Below are 23,635 nucleotides of genomic sequence, written 5' to 3' on the forward strand. Positions count from 1 at the left end.
TAATATATGATAGCTCCACAGGGGTGTGCTTACTCATTTACCCCATGCCTACCCCATCACTCCTCTTCAGTTTTTTCAAATTTCCTGAGCATTTTTCTCATGACTATTTTTCAGCATTTTATAATTATCCATATACTTGAGTTTGGGCATTTAAAAAACTCCCTGCCCTCTGAAAGAAATTTGTTGAAAAATTTTTTAAAGATTTTTTTTAAATTATGTGTCTGTGTATGGGTATATGCCTGGGCATGCAGGTATCTGAGTAAACTAGACACATCAGATCTGCCTAGAGCTGGAGTTACAGGAGGTTGTGAACCGCCCAGCAAGGATGCTGAGACTCAAACTCAGGTCCTCTGCAAGAGCAGAAAGTGCCCTTAAATGCTGAGCCATCTCTCTAGTCCTTGTTAGAACTTTAGTAAGATTTTGATCTTTGAGACGAATCTGTGGAAAACTGAATTTATGTTTGATAGAGACTTCTATACAAAAGCAAACTATGTCTCTCTGTTTATATGTCTCTTTTTATACCCATTCATAAAACTTTTCAGCTGCCTTCTCATAAGTCTCACCAATGCTCAGTTTGAAAAAGTATTCTACAGGGAAATCATTACTTCCCATGAGATCAAAGCATGGAACCTTCATTTGACATAGAAGATGCCTCTCTACCTGCTACAGTGACCACTGCACCCTACCTACTCCCAATTCTGGACTGAGGCCAACAGGTGGCTTCCCTCTTGGACATTGGAATGAACCTATCAGTTAATCAGTGGGCAATCAATAATTACTGACTATATGTCCAACCCTAAGCTAGAGTATAAAACACAGAGCCCCATCTGTAGAGAGTTTCTATGATGCCTAGATAGATCTGAGGCATCTCTTTTAACAATGGAGTCTTGAGTTGACCTGTGCACTGTACACTTTGCTTGCTGAGAAATGAAAAAGAAGAGGTTCAGAGCTTAGGGAAGGTCTTGAAGCAGAGATGGGAACTGAGCTACGAGATGGGTGTTGACCTATGAGGATCATTTGGGTAAGCAAAGAAGAGGAAGGAAGTTAGGTATTGTGGCACATGCCTATAATCTCAGTGTTCATAAGGCTAAGGCAGGAAGATTGATGTGGGTTTCCAGCCAGCCTGCTCTATGCAGTGATATGCAAGCCAGCCTGGGGCTACAGAATGAGATCATGTCTTAAAAAAAAAAAAAAAAAAAAAAACAGAGCAGGCACTGGCTGCTTTTACAGAGGACTGGGTTGGGTTCCCAGAACCTACATGGCCCCTAACAACCAGGGACTCCAACAGCGTCTTCTGCAGGCGCTGCATGCATGGATGCACTTACATGTAGGCAAAACACTCATACGCATAAAATAAAAATATTTAAAAAAAAACAGGGAGAGGAAGAGAAGGATGAGGAGGAAGAAGGAAGGAAGTAATACGGTAGGGAAACCCACCACCAGATCCTGACCTAGGCACACAGAGGTCCTTAGAGCTCAAGACATTTTCACACATTCACAGTCTCCAGTGAGACACTAACAGTCAAGACACTCACAAGTCACAGTCTCCAGTAAGTGCTAACAACAAGATTGACTTTAGCCTCAGTGAGCAACACGGGGAGCAAGGGAGACAGAGCCTCTGCTAAGGCTCAATGGCTGTTAGAATTCTGTGGGAAAACAGCATAGATTCTTAATCTGGGAACTGTGTGTTTTCTGGGTCTCCAAGAATGAGACTCGGTGGGCCTGTGGGTCCCTGAAATAATATGATGCTAAGCTATCTGCTTAGCCAGGATTACCAGCTTAAAAGAATCACACAGAACTCTTGGCTTCTGGATACATACTCCAGGGTTTTTTTTTAACATTTTATTTATTTTTATTTTATGTGTATGACTGTATTGCCTGCATGTGTGTGAGTGCACCTGAGCTGTGCAATGCCCGCAGAGGTCATAAAAGGGCATTGGATTCCTCTGGAACTGGAGTTACAGACAGTTCTTAGCTGCTATGTGGGTGCTGGGAATCATACCTGGGTCCTCTGCATGAGCAGTCAGTGCTCTTAGCCACTGAGCCATCTCTCCAGCTCCCATACTCAGGTTTTAATGGTGAGATAAAAATGATGCGTGAATACGACATTAAAAAGATGTAAGTAAACATTGCCGGCTTTCCCTTCTCCCAGAAACGTCTAAGGACAGAGTGGTGATTATTGTGCATTATGGAAACTGCCCAGCTTTGAGGCCTAGGAGATTTGAGTCTGAGTCCTAATTCCACCATTTAATAGCTGTATGTGACACTAGGTGAGCTAGTGTCATGCAGAGCCACAGTGTCCACATGTATACATGAGAATTACAGAGCCCATCCCTGTCAAGAGGAAAAAAAATGAGGCAGAAGTGCTTCGCCCAGATCTTAGCAGGGCTTCTCGTGTGTGTGTGTGTGTGTGTGTGTGTGTGTGTGTGTGTGTGTGTGTGTGTGTGTGCTCCTTCCTCTGTTTTCACACCCTAGAGGAAAGTGGTTGTAAGGAGGACCAAACTGTGCCAGGCCTGGGAAGGAGGGTGCAGAGAGAGGAAAGAAGATCCACCTGACCGGCAGACAGCGTGAATCCAGGCCCAGAAAAGCCAGCATGTGTTGCAAAGGATCAGCTCATTACAGCCAAGTTCAAAGGGTCTTAAATTCCAGCCTAAGCAGTTTGAACTTTATCCTACTAACTACAGGAGCCACTAGAGAACTTGGAGCAAGGGGACCAATCCCACGCTGTGGTAGCACCCAGCCCAGTCTTTGCTTTTCCCTGAGTACCAAAAAATACAAGAAAACTATTTTTAAAAATAAAATTGTAGGGCTGGGGATGCAGCTCAACTAGTATAGTGTATGTTAGGCATGCATGAAACCCTGGGTTCCTTCTCACGACCACATATAAACAGGGGTAGTTAAACAGGTCTATAATCCCAGTACTCAAAAGATCAAGGTCATCCTCAGCTACATATGGAGGGGTTGTTTAAATAATTTTTTTTTGGTTTTTTTGAGACAGGATCTCCTTGTAGCCCCACCTGGCCTGGAACTCACTATGCAGGCCAGGCTAACCTTGAACTCACAGAGATCTACCTGCCTCTACCTCCTGAGTGCTGGTTAAATAAAATTTTTTATTCTTTGAAAGTTCCATTCATTTATACAATATGCATTGATCTTATTTATCCACTGCTACTTCCCCAACTTCCCCTAGCATCCCCTACCCCATCTCCCTCCCAACTTCATGTTTTCTGTTAACATATTAAGCTTAAGGCCAGCCTGGACCACCTGAGGCCCCATCTTAAAAATGAAATGAAATAAAATAGGCACTGGGGAGATAGGCTCAGCCAGTAAAGTGTTTGCCATGAAAGCATGAGGATCAGAGTTTGAGCCTCAGCACCCACATAAAGAGATGTGGTAGCCTGTACTTGTAATCTTGGTGCTGGGAAGGCAGAAATGGGAGGAACCCTGGGTCTCACTGGCCAGGGAATCCAGATCCCAGAGAAAGACTTGTGTCAAAAAATAAAGTGGGCCAGGTATGGTGGTGCACGCCTTTAGTCCCAGCACTCAGGAAGCAGAAGCAGGTGGATCTCTGTGAGTTCAAGACCAGCCTGGTGTACATAGTGAATTCCAGGATAGCTGGGGCTACAGAGAGACCCTGTCTCAAAAATATAACAAAAAATATCAATAAAGTGGACAGCTGCTGAGGAATGCCACCTTGGGATTGACCGGTAGCCTCCACACAGATGTGCACACATGTGCTTGTTCATACACAAGAACACATAAATAAGAAAATAAATAAATACGGGGCTGGAGAGATGGCTCAGTGGTTAAGAACACTGGTTGTTCTTGCAGAAGACCCGGGTTCTAATCCCAGCACCCACATGGCAGCTAATAACTGTCCGTAACTCCAGTCCCAGGGGATCCGACAACCTCTTCTGACCTCCGTGGGCATTGCACAACACGGGTGCACTTACATACATGCAGGCAATACACATACACATAAAATAAAAAATAAATTAATACGGCAGTATTAATATGGCAACACCTCTCATCTCAGAATCTTGTTTAAAAGCACTGTATCAAAGATTCTACATTTATTTTTTCCATTTTTGTCAGTGTGTAGTGTACATATGTGTGTACGTTTGTATGGTATGGGCACACGTGTGTATGCGTTCATATGCCTGTGTGTTCATGCAGAGGTTGATGTTCAGTATCAACCTCCATCACTCTTCCACCTTATTGAGGCAAGGTTGCTAAATCAAACCCAGAGTTCACCGATATGGCTTGTCTCGCTAGCCAGCTTGTTCTGGGAATTCCATCTCCACCTTCTGAGGTTGGAATTGCAGGTGGGCCATCACTGCCCACCCATTATGAATGTTGTTCTGAAGATTTGAATGCCAGTCCTTCATGCTTGCAGGCAAGTACTTTACCCACTAAGCTATCTCTCCAGCCCAGACTCAGTTTCTAACATGCTTTGAGGTGTTATTCATCCAGAAAGCTTCACTTTGGATAGCCAAGAACACACTTCTATTTTATCATTAATTACTGTCCTTATTCATGTAACATGTGTTGGCTGAGTGCCTATCACCTGTCAGGCACTGTACTAGGCTCTGGGCAGAGAGAGAAAAGTCACACATGAACTCTTTCCTAGAAGTTTATACTCTAGTCAGAGAAGTTGAAAAAGAGACCCAAGAGCTATAATCCCAGGTAGGAAATGACAAATGTCAGATTTTAGGTTGTAAGAAAAGCACTTAGAATATTCAGTGGGAAAGAAAATTTTCCCAGTTAAGGGGGAAATTGCCTAGTGTTTGAGAACAGAAACGCTTTCCTCTTTTTATTAGACAATAATTAAGAACCAAGACTCCAGAGTTGGATTTTAACCCTAGCCGATCCCTCTGGGCATGAGACGCTGTTGGCCTCTTACACCTCAGTTTTATTCATCTTACAATGAAATGCACAGTAACTGGGTTGTTAGAGGATTTCATTAGAGGATGTTTGGAAACAGTGCCTAATGACTAGTTTAGGAACCTGTTATCGTAAACAATCACCTGCAGACTACTGTTTTTGTTTGTTTTAAAACTTAACATGAGTCTGTTGGCCCCAAAGCTATTGTATTTGTTGGACAAGTTTATGATCTCATTCCAGAGTTAAATGACAAAAGAAAATGGAAAAACCTTGAAGGGAATTTCCAAATCCAGGAAGACTTCCTTTCAGCCAGTGCTGAAAGAATTAGCAAGTATTTTAAATTTTTCTAGTTTGGGAGCCAGACTGTTTCAGCTCAAGAGGCATGGCTTGGTCTATGGTGTAGTCACATGCTGCTAATAAGAGTGTGGAAAGACGTTCCGGTCTGTTTATGAGTTGATTAAAATGTTTTCCCCTCCCACTGGCTTCCCCAGAGATCATGGGCTTGCCTGACGCTAACTGTGAAATAAGTCGAATTGAATTTATAATCCAAAAGTCCCTGAAGGTCAGAGCCCAGAGGGATGCTAGAAACCACCCAGTTCAATATTGGCACTCCGTGCACCAGATAAAGAATGCTGCAGGTCCCAGTGCCTCTTCTGTGGCAATCTGCGAGCCCACTCACTGGTTCATTCCTTCTACCAATGTTAGGAGAAGGCCCGTGGGTATATCTTTCAAGGAATGTATAAGGAAAAAAAAATGATCCTCCATTTATTACTATGGCAAGAGAATGAGGTCAGGGGGTACAAGCACATTGGGGATTAACAGAGAACACTTCTGAGCTTAGCTGTAAAAGGCTTCATTCCAAGGTACTGTGTCCTTTACCTGCAGGCAACCTTTGTAGAACACTATGTCTGTCACTCTATGGCTTCATCTATAACACAGGGACAATCCCACCTTGGTCAACAAAATATTGTGGGGGTTAAACAAAATCAGACATAAGAAAAAAAAAAAAAATGGGCCAGGCGCCTTTAGTCCCAGCACTCGGGAGGCAGAGGCAGGCAGATCCCTGTGAGTTCAAGGCCAGCCTGGTCTACATAGTGAGTTCAGGTCAGCTGGGACTACAGGGAGACCCTATCGCCAAAAATAAATAAATAAAAGACAAAAAAATGGGGTGACACATAACAAGTACATGATTAACCACAATATCTCTTGACTTGTTTGGATTTTGTTCTTAGCTTTTACATAATATTCATTAATTTTTCACCTGATTGCATGATTAGCTTATTTTTTAATAATTTGTTGAGAATTTCATACAGGCTTATATAAGCATATAAGGTGTTTTGATCAAATCCATGCCCACTTCCTCCCCTCCAACTCCTCCTATATCTCCCCATCACTTTTTTCTGATAACTTCATGTACTCTTTCTTCTTTTTTTTTAATGGGGCTTTTTGCTACTCTAACATTCCCCCCTCTGAAGAGGTAACCCTAAAATCTTTTAAGAATTAGATAAGTGCTCCCAAATAAAAACGATTAGCTTGTATTTATGGGGGGGTGGAAAACATCAAAAACCACTGAAAGGAAAATCCACCCATAATTCACCAACCTAAGGATGATCAGTGTTGACTGACAGCATGCATCCTTCCGGTCTTCATGTCCATCAGCATATATATTCTGTCTTCTCGTGTGCTGTACTGCTGAGTAAGAGCCTTTGTTAGAGCCTGGCTTCAAATTCTAAACCTGCTCTGTGACTTCAGGGGAATTTACCTATAGCATCTGGGCCTCTGTGTGTCCTCTCGTGACTGCTAGACGAGAAACATAGGTTGGGGTGCTATAGACTACAGGGTACATGTCACACCTGGAACTGGGCAGGGCACAGCCTAATGCGGCTTCCTGGGAACAGGGACAGTAAATGGGGCAGCAGCCTATTCTACTTTCTTTTCCAGTTGCAGTGATAAAATTCCCTCCTGAAAGTAACTTAGGGGAAAAAGGGGTTTACTTCCATCCACCACACAGTCAGAGGCTGCAGTCCATCATTCCAAGGACGTCAAGATGGCAGTAACTTGAAGCAGCTGGTCACATCCACAGTCAAGAGAATGAGTGTATGCGCTTGTGCTCAGCTGGCTTTCTCCCTCTTACACAGTTCAGAACCTCCTGCTTGGGGAATGGTGGTGCCCACACTGGGTGGTTGTTGCCATCTCAATCAACATAATAAAGACAACCTCCCACAGACAGGCCTCACTGAGACACACCCCACCCCCAGGTGATTCTAGATTATGTCAAGTTGACAATTAAACTTTACAATCACACAGGCATGAAGATTTTGGTCCAGTGCTAGCACAAAGAAAGTTTCTTAAATGATAGCCATGGTTCTCTCAACACACTGCAGCTGTAAAGAGCACTGGCTCACAGTCTATTGAACCTTCACTGCTCAGTGTTTACTGTTCAGAGTTGCAGAATGGACCCTTCAGGATGACCTCCTTGGAACATGTCCAGACAACAAATGCATCTCCCTGTGCAGGTCCTGCTGGGCATTAGCCTTTGATCCTTGCACTCTGTAATCCCATTAAATCACCTTTGGACCCCCAAAAGCCAAGTGACGTGGGTGGGCTTACAAGTAACATATGTTCCCCAACTTTATCCCTCCTCACCCAATCCTATACCTCTTCCTCAGCCTGCAGAAGACAGAGTAAATTAATAGAAGTGCCTCAGGCAGATGGTGTACTCAGCCCTTTCAGAAGGCCTGCCTCATTAACCTTGCTCAATAAGCCTATGCCTGAGCCAGCCAATTGAATCGGTGTAGAGCAGGGGGCCACCAATGTGGGGCTTCCCAGGGGTATACCTCTGTGCAGGTCAGATTTGCTATGGTGGTATGCAACATGGCTTCAGATGACAGCTAGCAGTGGTTGGTGCAAGAAAGTCTGAGTCACATATTCAGTCACTGAGTAAATATTTACTTAGCACCTGTTATGTACTAGGAGCTGAATGCCCTGAGGAAAAAGAGATTTCCTGTTCACATCTTTCAATTCTTTAGGTTCCTCAAAGAGAAATGCCCTTCCTTCTAGAGGTAAAATGTAAACTCTCCTCTACCTGTAGGAACCTCTCTTTCTTAGAGAAAGCAGGACTGCGGCCTGCTACAGTTTAGAGTACTCCAAAAGATACTGATAGCGTTGTTCTAGTTTGCTTTCAATTGCTGAGACAAAACACTCTGACCAAAACCGCCCTGGGGAGGAAAGGGTTTATTTGACTTACAAGCAGTCCATCATCAAGGGAAGCCAAGGCAGGAGCTCAGGGCAGGAACCTGGAGCACACACTGTGGGGGATTAGCTGCTTACTGACTTGCTCTTCTGGCCCAAGTTCAACCTGCTTTCTTATACAATAAAGGACCACCTGCCCAGAGGTGGCACCACCCACAGTGGGCTGGGCCCACAGACATGGCCACAGGTCAACAATGGAGGCAGCTCCCCAATTGAGGTTCCCTCAACCCAGGTGTGTCAAGTTAACAACCAAAGCTACCCAGAGCAACTGTGTTTCTCATTTTTCTTAACCCTTGAGTTTTTCATGTCTAGTAAATGATGCAGGTGATAGAAATGAGTGATAGAAAGCTTCTTTCAAAAGAGTATAGCTTCAGGTTGGGGAGATGCCTCAGCAGATAAGAGAGGGCCTGAGTTCAAATCCCTAGCACCCATGTAAAAAAACAAATACATTCACACATACCTATAGCCCCAGCCCTGGAGGGGCAGGGCAGAGACAGGAGGATTGCTAGGGCTTGCTGGTCACCAGCCTGGTTCCAGGTTCAGTGAGAAACACCGTTTCAAGGGAATAATATGGAGAGTAACAGAGCAGGACACCTGTCAGTCTCCTCTAGCCTTCATGTGTGCTCACACATATGCATATACACACCACATGCACACACACCACATGCACATAACACCATACCACAACACTACACCACACACCACACCACACTGCACACACCACACACATGCACCAAAAAAGAGAATAGTTTATTTTTAATTAAAGTAAGTTAAAGACCATTGTTCTTTGGTTTATGAATGTCTAATCAAACGTATCTTTCTCTGTGTCTATCAGATTGTTCTTTTTAATTAACCTACAAAGAAACAGGCTTCCTTGTGGTTTTGTTGTGTTTCATTTTGTTTTGTTTTGGTCTTTTTGAGATAGGGCTGTAGCCACAGCTGGCCTGGAACTCACTGTGTAGACCAGGCTGGCCTTGATCTCACAGAGATCCATATGCTTCTGCCTCCTGAGTGCTGGGATTAAAGGCATGGCCACTAAACCCAGCTCCTTGTAGACTTTTTATACAATTTGGTTTTCTTGATTTTCCTTCCTCCTCCTTCATTTCCGTTCCTCCTCCTTGTACCCTGTCATTCAGGTGCCAAAAGTGAGTTCATATAAAGAAAAGTATTAAGTAAATGATGATCTGGTGGCAGGGCAACTAATGTTTAGGGAGCCTGGGCCTGAGGTGGGGAGTCCTAGCCCAGCCCTAGGACTGTTTCTGCCCCCTTACCGCCATGATGACAGGTATGGGCTCTCTTCTGATAAAAATGCAAGAAAAGTGCATGCCATTTCAGCACTTCAGCGAGTCCTGACCTTGTGGACCCAGCCTCGGGCCTAAATGGGGAAAAGCACTAGAGAGAGAAACCCCGTGCCTGTGCTACCTCCTAGCTGTGGAGCGCAGTAGTCTGTACCTCCTAGCTGTCTTGCTCTTCCTGGCGGCAGCACAAGTGGGGTTCCCAGAAGGCCGGAAGCTGTGTAGCAATATGCACACAGCAGCCGTAATAGCTGCATTAACTGAGGGCTTTCAGTAAACCAGACCCTCAGCAAGCCTACAGTCACCTCATCCCTGCAGAAAAGAACACCCATTTTCCAGGCATCTGAGCCCCACAAACTTTAATGTGCTTCTCCCAAAGCCCACTCTTGGGAATGCCCCGACTAGAACTTGAACTGCTGACTGATGACAGATGAACAGGTCCTTTACCCTCAACACCACTGCTTTCATAATCATGTGTTGAATCAGATGAACGGGAATGGGAACCGATCCTAATGGCTATCTGCTATTCACCAGCTGAGTGGCTCCCCTTCGCTTAGCTCCCATAGGGGAAGGACGCTTGCCTAGGCTTGGCAATCTAAGATGCAGGGCAAGAAGTGTTGGAATTGTTTCATGAGCAAGAGAAACAGAGCCAGACTCAGGGACTTGCACCGCGAGTTAGCGACCTTATCAAAGAGCCCTGCGTATCCTGACGCCTAGCACGGAGCGCCCACCGACTCTTCCTAGCAGCCTGGGGAGCCTCTAGATCTGCCAGTCACCCTCGAAAGATCTGTTTGGGTGCCCAGGGGGAAAGATCCCTGTCGCACATCCTTTCATGCCAAAGAGGTTTAGCACCTTCTCTAGCTGACTACAGCTTTTGGGCTCCTAGCAGGGCAAGCTGGCCCAGCAAAAAGCCTTAATCCTCCTAGTGGTGATGGGGGGAGGGAGGAGGGAACCTGGGAGCTTAAAGGAGCCAAAATGTTCTTGGAAACCTTGTCCGGCCAAGTAATTTCTGATCCACACCGCCCCCTGTGGTGGGTCAAAGAAAAGCAGACACCCGCCAGCAAGGATCCACATTTGCCTTCAACACTGAACTTCAAGGTTGCAAAGTACTCAACTCAAGCCATTAAATTAAAGAAGGGAAACTGAGGCCCCCAAGGGGGAAAGTAATTAATCAAAAATGATACATGACATTACCAAGCATAGGCCCCAAATATACGCTTTCGGAAATGAAATTCCTAGCCCCATCAGTGATGTACAGGAATAATTACCACGTATATTACTACTAATAATAATTACTGTTACTGGAGTTGAGTGTAGGGCAGGCACTTGGTATGCAGAGCTCTCCTACAGATTTAACAGGTTACAACTTGCTTAATCTTAAACAATCCAGAGAGGTTCCTGCTGTTATTAGCTCCATTTTACAGAGAACCTGAGGTTCAGGAACGGTGTGAAACTTGTCCAGTCACATGGCTACTGGCAGGGTAGCCAGAGTTCTATCCCAAAGAGTCCCATTCCAAAAAGAAAAGGACTCCCCATCAGAAACCACTGAGGTTCTGGTTGTGGTGGCCCTGGTCTACAATCCCAGCATTCGGTAGGTGAAGGCAGGAGGATCAGGAGTTTAAGGTCATTTTTGGTTACATATTGAGCCTGGGCTACATGAATGCTGTCTCAAAAAATTTTAAATTAGCAAAAAGAATGTTAAGAAAAATCACTGAGGGACTCAAGCATGCTGAGGTAGAAGGATCTTGAAGTGAAGGTCAGCGAGAAGTAAATTACAAGAAACTGAAGTCACTGGGGGCTCGTGTAGAGGTGGGGAGGGGGAGGCATGCTAGGGCTGAAGGAGGAGAAAATGGCACTGGAATGGGGCGGGGAAGGGGGGATGTCAAAAAGGCTGCAGGAAGCCAGAGTGTGGCACTGTAGGGGAGATGTCACACTGCATCCTCTGCAGAGGGTAACTTTGTACAAGCACCTCAGAAGGCAATTCACTAGTGCTTGAAGTGCTTAAAGCGCACCTTCCCCCAGCAAGTCCTGGTGTGGAAGTTTAGTCTACAGAAGCAACATGCAGAGTGAGCTTGAGGCTTTCTATTAATGCAGTTTGTAACAGCTGAAAATCAGAAATCAATCACCTACTTCTCTACCATTAGGGAACGTGTTAAATAAGTTTTTATATGTCCAGATCAGAATACGACAATGCAGTACTGGAGGGGTGAAGCAGCTCTGTACAGCCAGGGGGAAATATCTAAGCAAAGCAATTTCAGGAAAGTTCTTTGCAGTATGACCCCATTTAAGGAAAAAAATCTAGAACAAAAACAAAGCTGTTAACTCTGGTCCCTCATGCTTGAATGGAGAGAGACTTTTTATTCCTTTATAGATTTTTTTGTACTATGTAATTTTAACTCAGCATGTATCATTTTTGTAATAAAAATTCATAAATCCAGAGGGAAAATGAAAATAATGGTTCCTGTTCAGTTGGTAAACAAGGACTCAGCCAGCCCTGGGACATGGCTTGAAAACATTAATAAGCAATGAAATGGAATCAGCTTGTATGTGTTCAAATCAAGCTGACTTGGGTAGGATCAATCAGAGCAGAGTTCCTGACAGAGGCTGAAGACTGAGCAGGATGTATCCTCTCAGGTCCTCTGTATCCTCAGGTTCTGCATTCAAAAGTTCAATTAAATGTAGATTAAAAATATTCAGGCTGTAATGAAATGCTTCTAATCATGTGGTTATTAAATAATTTTTAAAAAAAATATTCAGGCGTGGACCAGCAAGATGATTCAACAAGTAAAGATGCCCTCCACCTGATGACCTGAGTCCAGGGCCCACATGGAGGAAAGAGAGAACCAACTCCTGAAAGATGTTCCTCTGATCTCCAAACACATGCTGTAACTCTAGCAAGCAGAGAGAGAGAGAAAAAAAATAAAAATGTAATAAAGGGGGCTGGAGAGATGGCTCAGTGGATTAAGCCTGGTTCACTGGCTGCCCTTGCTGAGGACTCAGGTTTGGTTTCCAGCACCGGCAGTTAACAACTGTCAGTAATTCCAGTTCCAGGGGATCCAACATCCTCTTCTGGCCTCCGTGGGCACTGTGTGCATGTTGCGTACATTACATACATGGAGGTAAAACACTCGCATAGATAAAATGCAAGCAAATAAACACATAATTTTTCATGTAATTTAATTTTTTGTTTGGTCTTGTTGAGACAGGGTCTCCCTGTAGCCCCAGCTGTCCTGAACCTCACTGTGTAGACCAGGCTGGCCTTGAACTCATGGAGATCCACCTGCCTCTGCCTCCCAAGTGCTGGGATTAAAGGCGTGCACCACCACGCCCAGCATAATTTAAATTTTTAATGTATATTTGGGGGTAAAAATTACAACAGTACTCGATGGGTAGAGATTTTTCTTTCTTGCCCTCATTCCCATGACACTAGAATATAACAGCTATAACATTTATGTATTTACATACTGTAGCACTTATATTGTAGTAGGGTTGTTGTAAGTCATCTAGAGGTGGTAGATGGAGCAGGTACATGGATGGATGTGGGTAGGTTCTATGAAAATACTGCATCATTTTACATAAGTTGCTTCAGCATCCACGGATTTTAATATCTGCAGAGGGTCCTGTGCCAACCTCCTGTGGCTAGAGGGACATGTGCATTTCAAAAAGCCCACCATGTGTTATTATTTCAAGGTGCCAGACCATGTGCTAAGTTCTTTGCATGGATATTTTCTTTCCTTCTCTCTTCTTCTTTCTTCCTTTCATCTTTGTTTTTGAGACAGGATCTCATGTAGCCCTGGATGACCTTGAAATTGAATGTGTAGCTGATGATGACCTTGAATGCCTAATCCTCCCACATCCCAAGTGCTGGTACTGAAGACATGTGCCACCATGCCCAGCTCACATAAATAGTATCATGTACTCACAAAAATTCTATGAAACAGGTACTACCACCACTTTTACAGATGATAACTTGTGACTGAGAGGACTAATCAACATTTCTAAAACCTGAGCGCCAATTCCTAAGAGGAAATTCAACGCCAGACCAGATCACTGAATTCTGAGTTCCAGACACTCAACACTCGGTCATACTGCTCAAATTGTCTGAGGGCAAAAAAATGGCTTTCTTCTGACAAGAATTAACAACATAAAGCTACAAATGCCAATGAGAAAAACCATCATCACCCTTAGTACTCAGGCAGAATACTTTGCAGGGCCATGACCATCGGAGAGTATTTTGTAAAAAAAATAAATAAAGACATGATCCACTCCATTTTTGTCCTTGACAAGGTATAGCTCCAAAGCAGTGGAGATCAAAATGATGTCATCTGGCACTAGAAGACACAATGACATTCATGCCCCTATCAGAATGCCACATGAGTTCTGTTACAATGGCCTGTTAGCTGCTGCAGAGCAGGTACCACATCCAAACTCATCTCAGTGACATTCACGCCCCTATCAGAATGCCACATGACTTCTGTTACAATGGTCTGTTAGCTGCTGCAGAGCAGGTACCACATCCAAACTCATCTCGATTTTCACATGGCTTATCTTGTACTTGGCAGGTGCTCAGTGTCTGTGGAGTGAATGGATGAATGTATAAAAATTTAGGACCCTTGAACTTTTTTTCAGTGCTGGGGATTGAACCCAGGGACTTGTGTGTAATAGGCAAGCACTTCACATCCCCAGTCCTTAAATGTATAAAAATGTAGGGGCTGGAGAGATAGGGCAGCAGTTAAGACCACTAGCTGTTCTTGCAGAGGACCCAGGTTCAATTCCCAGCACCCACATGGTGACTAACAACCATCTGTCACTCCAGGTCCAGGGGATCTGATGTCTTCTCACCTTTGCAGGCATTGCACAACATGGGTGCATTTACATACAGGCAGGCAATACACTCATACACATAAAATAAAGATAATAAAAAAATTTTAATATATAAAAATGTAAATATCTATCACTATCATGTTTGTCCAGATCCAAAAATATGGGAGCAAGATCAGGAGCTTCCTCACCACCTCCTTCCACAGGCTGTGGTCACGAAACCACATGATGATAGAAAAGGGTTTAGCACAGGCTTGCACACCACACACACAATGTGAATGGTGGCTCCAGGGAATATTAGCCATTAGTGTTATTGTGATTTGTGTAGTCCATAAAAGAACACCCCTGCTAATCCATTTATTGATTATTTCACTGCCATCTTCAACAGGGCTCACACCAGGCAAAGTTACAAGTCTGCTCTCAGCAAATACACTGTCTTGCTCTGGATCCCCAATTTTGGTCACAGCCACCATACTGGTCCCCACATGTCCCCATGCAAAGGGACATGCTGCCTGTCCATGAGTTTATCAGCATTTACCCTCCCACAGTAATTTGCAAGGCTTCCAAGTTCTGTCACCCTCTCTCCTTCACCTACTTTGTCAAGACCTATTTCCTAGATCCTTCAGACTCAGTGATGGATAGAAGTCTATCACCTCGACAGAAAGCTTATTCTCATCACAGTGCGTTCACCTGCCATAGCTGCATTTCAGTCAGGGCCTTCTGTACTGTGTCTTAATCCAAAGCAATGTCTCCAATGATGGGACACGAACCTATGGTGTGATTTTTGTCACAATCAGAACCTGAAGGGGACCTTCACCTGCCTTAGCACTGCAAGTCTAGACTGTAACACACTCCCATATTCCTCTCTGAATTTAGAAAGAGATATCTATAGTTAGCACTTACATCTGAGTATGGATGATCCTCTTTCCAGGCATAAACTCCTGGCTGGCTTAGCCCTGCACCAGGAGCCTAGCCATCCCCCAACACCACCATTGCTGGGTTGCTAAGCCAAAGAGAGGAGCTCCTAGAACAATAAGCCAAACCTCAAATAACCAAGAAGGGGAGGTACTCTTAGAGGGAAATCCAAGTCCAATCCAAGATCAAAGACAGGGATTTGTCTGCATTATTATTACATGCATTGATTACGGTGTGTACACTTGTGGTATGTACACGTGCCACAGCACACATGTAGAAGACTAAGGACAACATGCAGTGGTCGTACGTTCTCTCCTTCTACCATGTGGTCCCAGGGATTAAACTCAGTGACAAGCACCTCTACCTGCTACATCATCTCACCAGCCCAAAGACACAGATTTTTGAAGCATCCACACCATTGTCTACACCATCTAAGAGATTTTCAGGTACTCTTAGGGCCTCAGTATCTCCATCTACAAAATGGTTGGTCTAGACAATTGTTAAGACCCCGCCCATTCAGACACCTAACAGGGCTTCAGTCATTCAACAAATGGATTTAAAGATGATCCTGAAGGTCAGGTTCACAATGTGACCAGGCACACAAGACAAGACTACAAAAGTCCATATACCACAGGCTGAGTGGCAGGGTTAGAACATGGTTTAAAGGTACAAAATGTTCTGTGAATTATAATCCCATTGTTTTAATTGTGTAAATAAGTATACACACCAGAAAAATCTGAATGTGCATGCACTAAAATGATTGGGGGACTGGAGAGATGGCACAGTGGTTAAGAACACTTTAAGCGTTCTTCTAGAGGACACAGGATCAGTTCACAGAACATACATGGTAGCTCAAAACCATCTGCAACTCCAGTTCCAGGGGATCAGAAGCCCTCTTCTGGCCTCTATGGGTGGTGCATTTACATACATGCAGTGAAACACTAATATACATAAAATAAAAATACATAAATCTGGGCTGGAGAGATGACTCAGCAGTTAAGAGCACTGACTGGTCTTGCAGGGAACCCAGGTTTGATTCCCAGCACCCACATGGTGGCTATGAACCATCCTTAACTCGAGTTCCAGGGGAATCTGACTCCCTGTTCTGAACTCTGCAGCACTGCATGACACGGGTGCACTCACATACATGCAGGTAATACACTCATACACATAAAATAAAAATAATAAATAAAATATTTTTTAAAAAGTAAATAAATCTTTTAAAATGAGATTTGGGAGGCAGAGGAGATAGCTCAGTAGGTAAAATAATTTTTCAAACAAATCTGATTACTTGAGTTTTAATCCCCAGAACCCACATAAAAAGCCTGATGCAACAGTAAGCATCTGTAATTCCAGCACTCATACAGCAAGACAGGCAGCAGAGACAGGAGAACCATCCAGAAACTTGCAGTCCAGCTAGTCCAGAGTATATGGCAAAGCAGCAGAAGCAACAAGAGAAACCCTACCCCCAAACAAGGTAGAAGATGAGAACCAACTTCTGAAAGTTGTCTACTGACCCCCCCCACACACACACACAGAAAGAGAGAGAGAGAGATTTGGGGGGCCCTCCCTGTAGCTGCAGCTGGTCTAGAATTTACTATGCAGACCAGGATGGTCTCGAACTTATAGAGTTCCACCTGCCTCTGCGTCACAACACAGATTTTTCTTTTTTAATATGACTTTTTTTCAGCCGGACGTACTAGCCCACACCTGCGATCTTGGTTCCCAGGAGTCAAAGGCAGGAGGATTTTAAGTTTGAATCCATCCTGGACTACACAGCAAGACCCTGTCTCAAAAAAATAATTATGTTTAAATGTGGTTTTTCTGCATTACAGGATTATGCTTGTTTTTCAAATGTTTCTTTTCTTTTTAAATTCTCATTTTTCTAAAATGGATATATGGATAATATATTTTATTTAAAAGCATATTTTGTATTCAAATAGAATTTAGGGTTAATGCCTGCTACATTACTGGCATGCTGTGTGATCAGGGGCAAACCCGCTCACCCTCTCCAAGTCTCAGTTGCCTTGTATTTAAAACAGAAATGATTTTTAATTTGATATTGCCATAAAATGATTTAGGATCTCAGATTCAGAAGGGTAAGTTAACCATGCTTCTGAGTCATAACATCTCATTGTCATCAGTCTATGCCAAGCTCTCTTTTTTTATTGATTTATTTCCTTTTATCCCCATTCCCCATCTCTGTGTCCATCTGCCTCCACCCCTAGGCAAACATTCTGTGGTTTAATATGTTTTTTTCCTAAATTAAAAGTGTTTCTGCAAAACACATATGGTTGTTGGGTGAATTAGTTAAGTGAAGTCCTTCATAAATCTCATTCCATTTTCTACTTTTTTCCATGCAGAATGATGCATTTAGGATCTCTCCATATTGCCATAAGACATGGCATCTTGGGTCCCAGGTGCTGCACAATCTCCTTGTTCCCTTGTGCCTCCCTTCTACTTTTCCCCTGGAGGGACACTCAGGTTTTGTCCTAATCCCTGTCACTACAAACAACACTATCTTGGGCATCCTCCTGTGTGTCTCCTTCTGGACCTATGTGAAAAATCTTTGAGAGCTGTAGCCTGGAGTAGAATGCCTGGGCCATGGGGTGTGTACACTTAATTGAACTAAGCAGTTCCAGTATTTTCTGCAGAATGTCTGCACAAACTGTGCCCTTACCAGCCAATGCTGAGGACTCCTCCCATCCCTACAGCCCTACCTAGCCAGTTTTCTAATGTTTTCCATCCCAACAGACATGTTTTATCTCTTTGTGGGTTCTATTTTAATTTAAATAGCTGCCTAATGCTTTGAGCATCTTGTCTATATTCATGTAAATTGCCAGTTTTCTTTACCTTTGGATTTATCATTGTGAACAGAGCTACCAGGAATGCTGCCTCCTTCTTGATTTCTTGTTTTTTAATTTTTAGTTTAGGTTTCAGGGAATTGTTTAGTTTGGTTGTTTGGTTGGTTGGTTGGTTGGTTGGTTGGATAGATTTGGGGGTATTTTTCTCATGCGTATGAGATAGGAATATTTTGCCTGCTTGCATCATGTACATGCAATGCCTGCAGAGGCCAGAGAGGGCATCAGATTCCCGGGAACTGAAGTTACAGATGGTTGTTAGCAGTCATGTGAGTGCTAGGAACTGAACCTGTGTCCTCTGCAAGAGCAGCCAGTGCTCTTAAATGCTGAGCCATTTCTCCAGACCTGGTTGGTTGGTTGGTTGGTTGGTTGGTTGGTTGGTTGGTTGGTTGGTTGGTTTTGAGAAAAAAAACCTCATTCTGTACTGCAGACTAGTCTTACTTTGTAGTAGCACAAGCTGGCTTGGAACTATGTAGCCCAGGTTTAGCCTCAAATTTATACCAATCCTCCTGCTTCATCTTCCTGGATACCTGGATTACAGACATGTGCCACTATGTAGGTTTATTTATTTTTATATTTATTGAGGTGGGGAGTGGACATGTGGAGGTCAGAAGACAACTTGACAGAACCAGTTGTGTCCTTCCACGTAAGTTCCAGGAACTAAACTCAGGTCATCAGGCCCATTAGCAAATGCCTTTACTCACTGAGCCATTTCACCAGCCCTCACATAGATTTTTTTTTAAGTGTTTGTGAGGTTTGTGTTGATTGGTTGCTTGGTTTTCACAATACCAGGGATTGAACTCGGGGACTCTACCACCAAGCTCTACCCCCAACTCTTTTTCCTTGTTACTTCAAGGAGTTCCTTATATTATAAATCTCAACCCCTTGGTTGTTCAGGAATAGTATAAAAAACTCTGTTCTTGCCTTGTGGATTATCCTTTTGAAAAACTGTCATTTTTCCCTCCTTCCAAGATTTTTTTTTAATCTTTTGTCTTCTTTTACCTTTAACGATTTATGTTTGTGGCACATGCTTTTAATCCCAGCACTTGGGAGGCAGAGGCAGGCAGATCTCTGTGAGTTCAAGGACAGCCTGGTCTACATAGTGAAGAGCTCCAGGCCAGTTGGGGCTACAAGAGAGGCCCTGTTTCAAAAAGACCAAAAAAAAGAAAAATTTATGTTTTACATGTCAGCCTTTAATACATCTCCTATTTGCCATGGAAACAAATAGATGAATACAGCATTTTGTGAAGGATAGGATAACATACATAGGTAAAGGGTATGTGATTACAGGTGCCTTCCATTGTTATTATCACTTGAGTAGACGGTGTTAAGTGCTGGGCTAGAAAACCTACATAAACCAGAGCATAGGAACTGTTTAGGTAAATCAAGAAAGGTTTGGGGGCGGGGGGCGAGTTACTAAGATTGGGATTCCTTTTTTAATATTTTATTTATTATTTTTATTTTATGTGTATGAGTATTTTGCCTGCATGTATGTAAGTACACCATGTGTGTGCAGGGCTCCCAGAGGCCAGAAAAGGGTGCCAGATGCCCTGGAACTGGAGTTTTGGATGATTGTTAGCCACGATGTGGGTGCTGGTAATCAAACCTGGGGACTCTGGAAGAACAGCAAGTGTTCTTAACCACAGAGCCTTCTCCAGGTCCTCCTTTTATTTTATTTATTTTTTTTAATGTGTAAGTCTGCTCTTGAGGGCAGATGCCCACGGAGGGTAGAATTCTGAGCGTGTCAGATCCCTTGGAGCTGGAGTTACAGGCAGTTGGGAACCTCTGGATCTGAACTGTGGTCCCCACAATAGAGCAGTAAGCATTCTTAACTGATGAGCCATCTGTCCAGTCCCAAGGGATTCATTCCTTTCAAAACGGGAAAGGCATGCCAGGCATGGTGGTAGGCAGAGGCAGGCGTATCTTTGTGAGTTCAAGACCAGCCTGGTCTACATAGCAAGTACCAGGCCAGCTGGGGCTATAGGGAGACCCTGTCTCAAGAAAGAAAAACAAAAACAAAAACAAAAATGGGAAAGGCTAGCCTTCCAGACAAGGCCTGGGGATGGGAAAGCTGCCGGGAGGCCCAGCTTCCAAAGCTAGGGAGCAAAGGGCGAGCACTCAACCCACTGCTGTCTCTCTCTGTCCGCACCCCCTGCAGGCTCCCTGTTCTCCACCCTGAAGCCCCCGGACGCCGTGTTCAAGGTGGTGTTCTGGCTGGGCTACTTCAACAGCTGCCTCAACCCCATCATCTACCCGTGCTCCAGCAAGGAGTTCAAGCGCGCCTTCGTACGCATCCTCGGGTGCCAGTGCCGCGGTGGCCGTCGCCGCCGTCGCCGCCGTCGCCTGGGCGGCTGCGCCTACACCTACCGGCCGTGGACGCGGGGCGGCTCGCTGGAGCGCTCGCAGTCGCGCAAGGACTCGCTGGACGACAGCGGCAGCTGCCTCAGCGGCAGCCAGCGGACCCTGCCCTCGGCGTCGCCCAGCCCGGGCTACTTGGGCCGCGGCGCACCGCCGTCCCTGGAGCTGTCCGCCTTCCCCGAGTGGAAGGCTCCCGGCGCGCTGCTCAGCCTGCCCGAGCCACCCGGCCGCCGCGGCCGCCACGACTCCGGGCCGCTCTTCACCTTCAAGCTGCTGGCGGAGCCGGAGAGCCCGGGGATGGACCGCGACGCCCAGGCCGACCTGGCCAACGGGCAGCCGGGCTTCAAGAGCAACATGCCGCTGGCATCCGGGCACTTTTAGGGTCCCTTCCCCCCTCCCCCGGTTGGGGGAGGACACCACGGTGGGGGGGGCGCAGGGAGGGAGGAGGGAGGAGGGAGGAGGGAGGGTGTCAGCCCCCCAGCAGACACGGGCCGCAAGGGGGTGGGGTGGGGGGCGGGGAGAGGGGCAGCTGCTTTTCTGGCAGGGGCATGGGTGCCAGGTACAGCGGAGAGCTAGGCCGAGCATGCTGAGAGCCTGGGGGACCCGACGCCAGCCGGGATTTATGTCTCTCTCTCTCTCTTCTCTCTCTGTATATATATGTATATCCAACAAGTCCCTCTCTATATGTATTTAACTGTGGGTTCATGTGCGTGTGTCTGTGTGGTGAATGTGTGGTCTGCATGGGTGAGTGCGCGTGTGTGGGGCCACCCGTGGGGGCAGAGCCAGTGTGTGCCCCGATGGTGTCCGGGCATCATTGTTCTTCTCTGGTGACTTGTACCTCTCCAGCCCCTCCATGTTCTTTACCCAATGATGGCACTTTGATGGGGTTGAAAACCAAGTCATTAAAAGATATTTCTCCTGTGAGGCTGTGAGTGGTTTTTGAAGGGATGGGTGGTCTGGTTGGGCATTTCCTCTTTTCCTCCTTCATAACTGGCCAAATCCTAGGTCTTTGGGAGGAGGGACATTTTATCATTATTATTATTATTATTACATTTATATTATTACTTGATGTGGGGGCATGTTCGATTGCCACTGCAGGTGTGGAAGTCAAAGGACAACTTGCAGGAGTTGGTTCCCTCCTTCCACCCTGTGGGTCCTAGGACTGAAATCAAGTGGGCAGGCTTGCCAGCAAATGCTTTACCTACTGAGTCATCTCACAGGCCCTGTTCCATTTTTGTTTTGTGTTGTGTTGTATTGTGTTTTGTGTTGTTTTGATTTGATACAGGGTCTATTGTAGCCCAGGCTGGTTGTAAACTCACTTAGATGACCTTGACGCCGGTCACTCTGCCCCCACCTCCTAAGTCCTGCAACCCTGGGTCTCATGATTCCCTTCCAGAGAAGCCACCACCACTGCCCTGCTGGTGATCTGTGGACGTCATGTATGCTGGATCCCTTGGTCCCATTTCTGCCTTAACCCATCTTTCCAGACTACATAAATCTAGTCTATGGCTGACAGTGACCTCTCTGGGCTTGCCCTGTAAATCCTGCACACCTGCTTTGGACCTAATTCCTGCTGCTTTCTCTTCCAGTAATGCCCACTCTTGGTGACGTCTGCTCTGTCCTAGATCCCTAGCACCCCAATTCTAGATGGGGCTCCCAGCCAGTTCCTGAGAAGGAATGACACCCAGACAGTGAGAGACAGACTAGTTCCCTTCCCCACTACTTCCCCAGGCCAAACACACCTGAAAAGAAATCCAGACTGCAAAAATTTCTGAGTAAAAGATGGAGCTCTATAGACCAGCAACAGGCTTGGGGAATAGAACCCAAGCTTTGCTAACCTGTGAATCTGCTTGGAGAAGACACACTGGAGAAAATCACACAGCAAGATGGAGAACACCTTGTAGAAGCTAACCTCACTTCCGGTCCCTGCCCTAATTTGCCATGTACGAGAAGAAAGTCACATCCCCTCTCCAGTCCACTTTAAGCTTGAGACTGGGATGTTACAGAACTCGAATGAGCACTAGATGCACCCCAGGTTCAGTGCCTGGTAGTAAGGAAAAGGGGCATTACTGGAGATATTTGCTCTTCTTTTCTTCCAAAGTTCACTTACAAATCAGTATTGCCTAGACTACAATTAATTGATTACTGTGAACTGAACCCATTTTGTTACTATCAAACAAGCCTTTATTTACATCCTCTGTTCTTGTATTTACAGTAACAATTTCATTAATTGCAAAAAAAAAAAAAAAAAGGAAGAAGAAGAAAAATGAAAAAAAACCTCCGAATCTTGGTTTCCTATCTCTGTAATGATGGAGCTGAGTCTAAGGTCTTTTCTGTGTCTAAAAGCCTCTGGTTTAAGAAGAGACTAAAAGGTAATGAACAAAGCGGGAAGGCAGCCTAGGCTGCAAGCAGTGCTGTCACCTGAAGAGTAACAGTAAGGCCTACTGCAGAGAAACAGTAAGCCTGTTTCTTCCAAAGAAAGTTAGGGCTGGGGATAGGGTTCAGGTGGCTGAATTCTTAACTAGCACTCATGAAGCTCTGGGTTCAGCCCCTAGCACTTGGTAAACTGGGTGTAGAGTGCACACCTGATGCACGAGGCCCTCTCTCAAAAAAAAAAAAAAGAAACTTTTTTCTTCTGAAATTCAGAAAAGCATGAGAGATTCTGTCCTCTCCTACCTCTGCTTTCTAAGTTGAGTCTCATAATTTTCTAATGTGCATTAACTCATGTATTTGCAGTGAAAACATTTGGAATTTGCTCTTTAAGTAACTTTCAGATGTTTCATATATTCTATTGAATTGTAATCATCACATTGTTATATAAGACATCTTTTAAACTATTACTTCACTTTATGGTTTTAGAAACGTTATGCTCTCTTATGGCATTAAGAAGCCTAAAGGGAAACTTTCTGATTTTAAAAATAGTAAGTTTATACTCAGAGTGTTCACCTTTTCACCCAACTAATGAAAAGTAACACCAGGACTTGAACTAGTTCTTCTGTGCACAATCCATTTGCTTTTCTATCACCAATAATCAGGGTAATCTGCAGGTCTTAGGCAAGAAGATCAGGAGGGGGGCCCATGGCAAGGTGGGACCATAAATTTATAATGTCAAAAGCTCCTGCAATAGCATTAGTACGTCAGCCCTTCATTTTGAAGGAAACTGAGGAAGAAGGTAAATAAAAGGAGAGCCAATAGTTCATGGAGCTGAAAAGTATAGGGTATCGAATATGGCCAGGCTGGGGGCTTAGC

At 44.7% G+C, this 23,635-nt stretch overlaps 1 protein-coding gene across 3 annotated transcripts in view; it reads left to right on the top strand.

The window, feature by feature from the left end:
- Adra1b (adrenoceptor alpha 1B) overlaps positions 1–21,310 on the top strand; it is a 138,063-nt gene extending 116,753 nt beyond the window's left edge. For all 3 annotated transcript variants that reach the window (XM_029557941.1, XM_029557940.1, XM_008821659.3), the window contains one exon: positions 20,187–21,310. In XM_029557941.1, the coding sequence (XP_029413801.1) occupies positions 20,187–20,767 (581 nt within the window). In that variant the 3' untranslated portion in view covers positions 20,768–21,310. The remainder of the gene's footprint in view (positions 1–20,186) is intronic.
- Positions 21,311–23,635: the final 2,325 nt, after the last annotated feature.

The sequence above is a fragment of the Nannospalax galili genome, unplaced genomic scaffold (assembly GCF_000622305.1).
Source record: "Nannospalax galili isolate Female #2095 unplaced genomic scaffold, S.galili_v1.0 scaffold667, whole genome shotgun sequence".
NCBI classification, from domain to species: Eukaryota; Metazoa; Chordata; class Mammalia; order Rodentia; family Spalacidae; genus Nannospalax; species Nannospalax galili.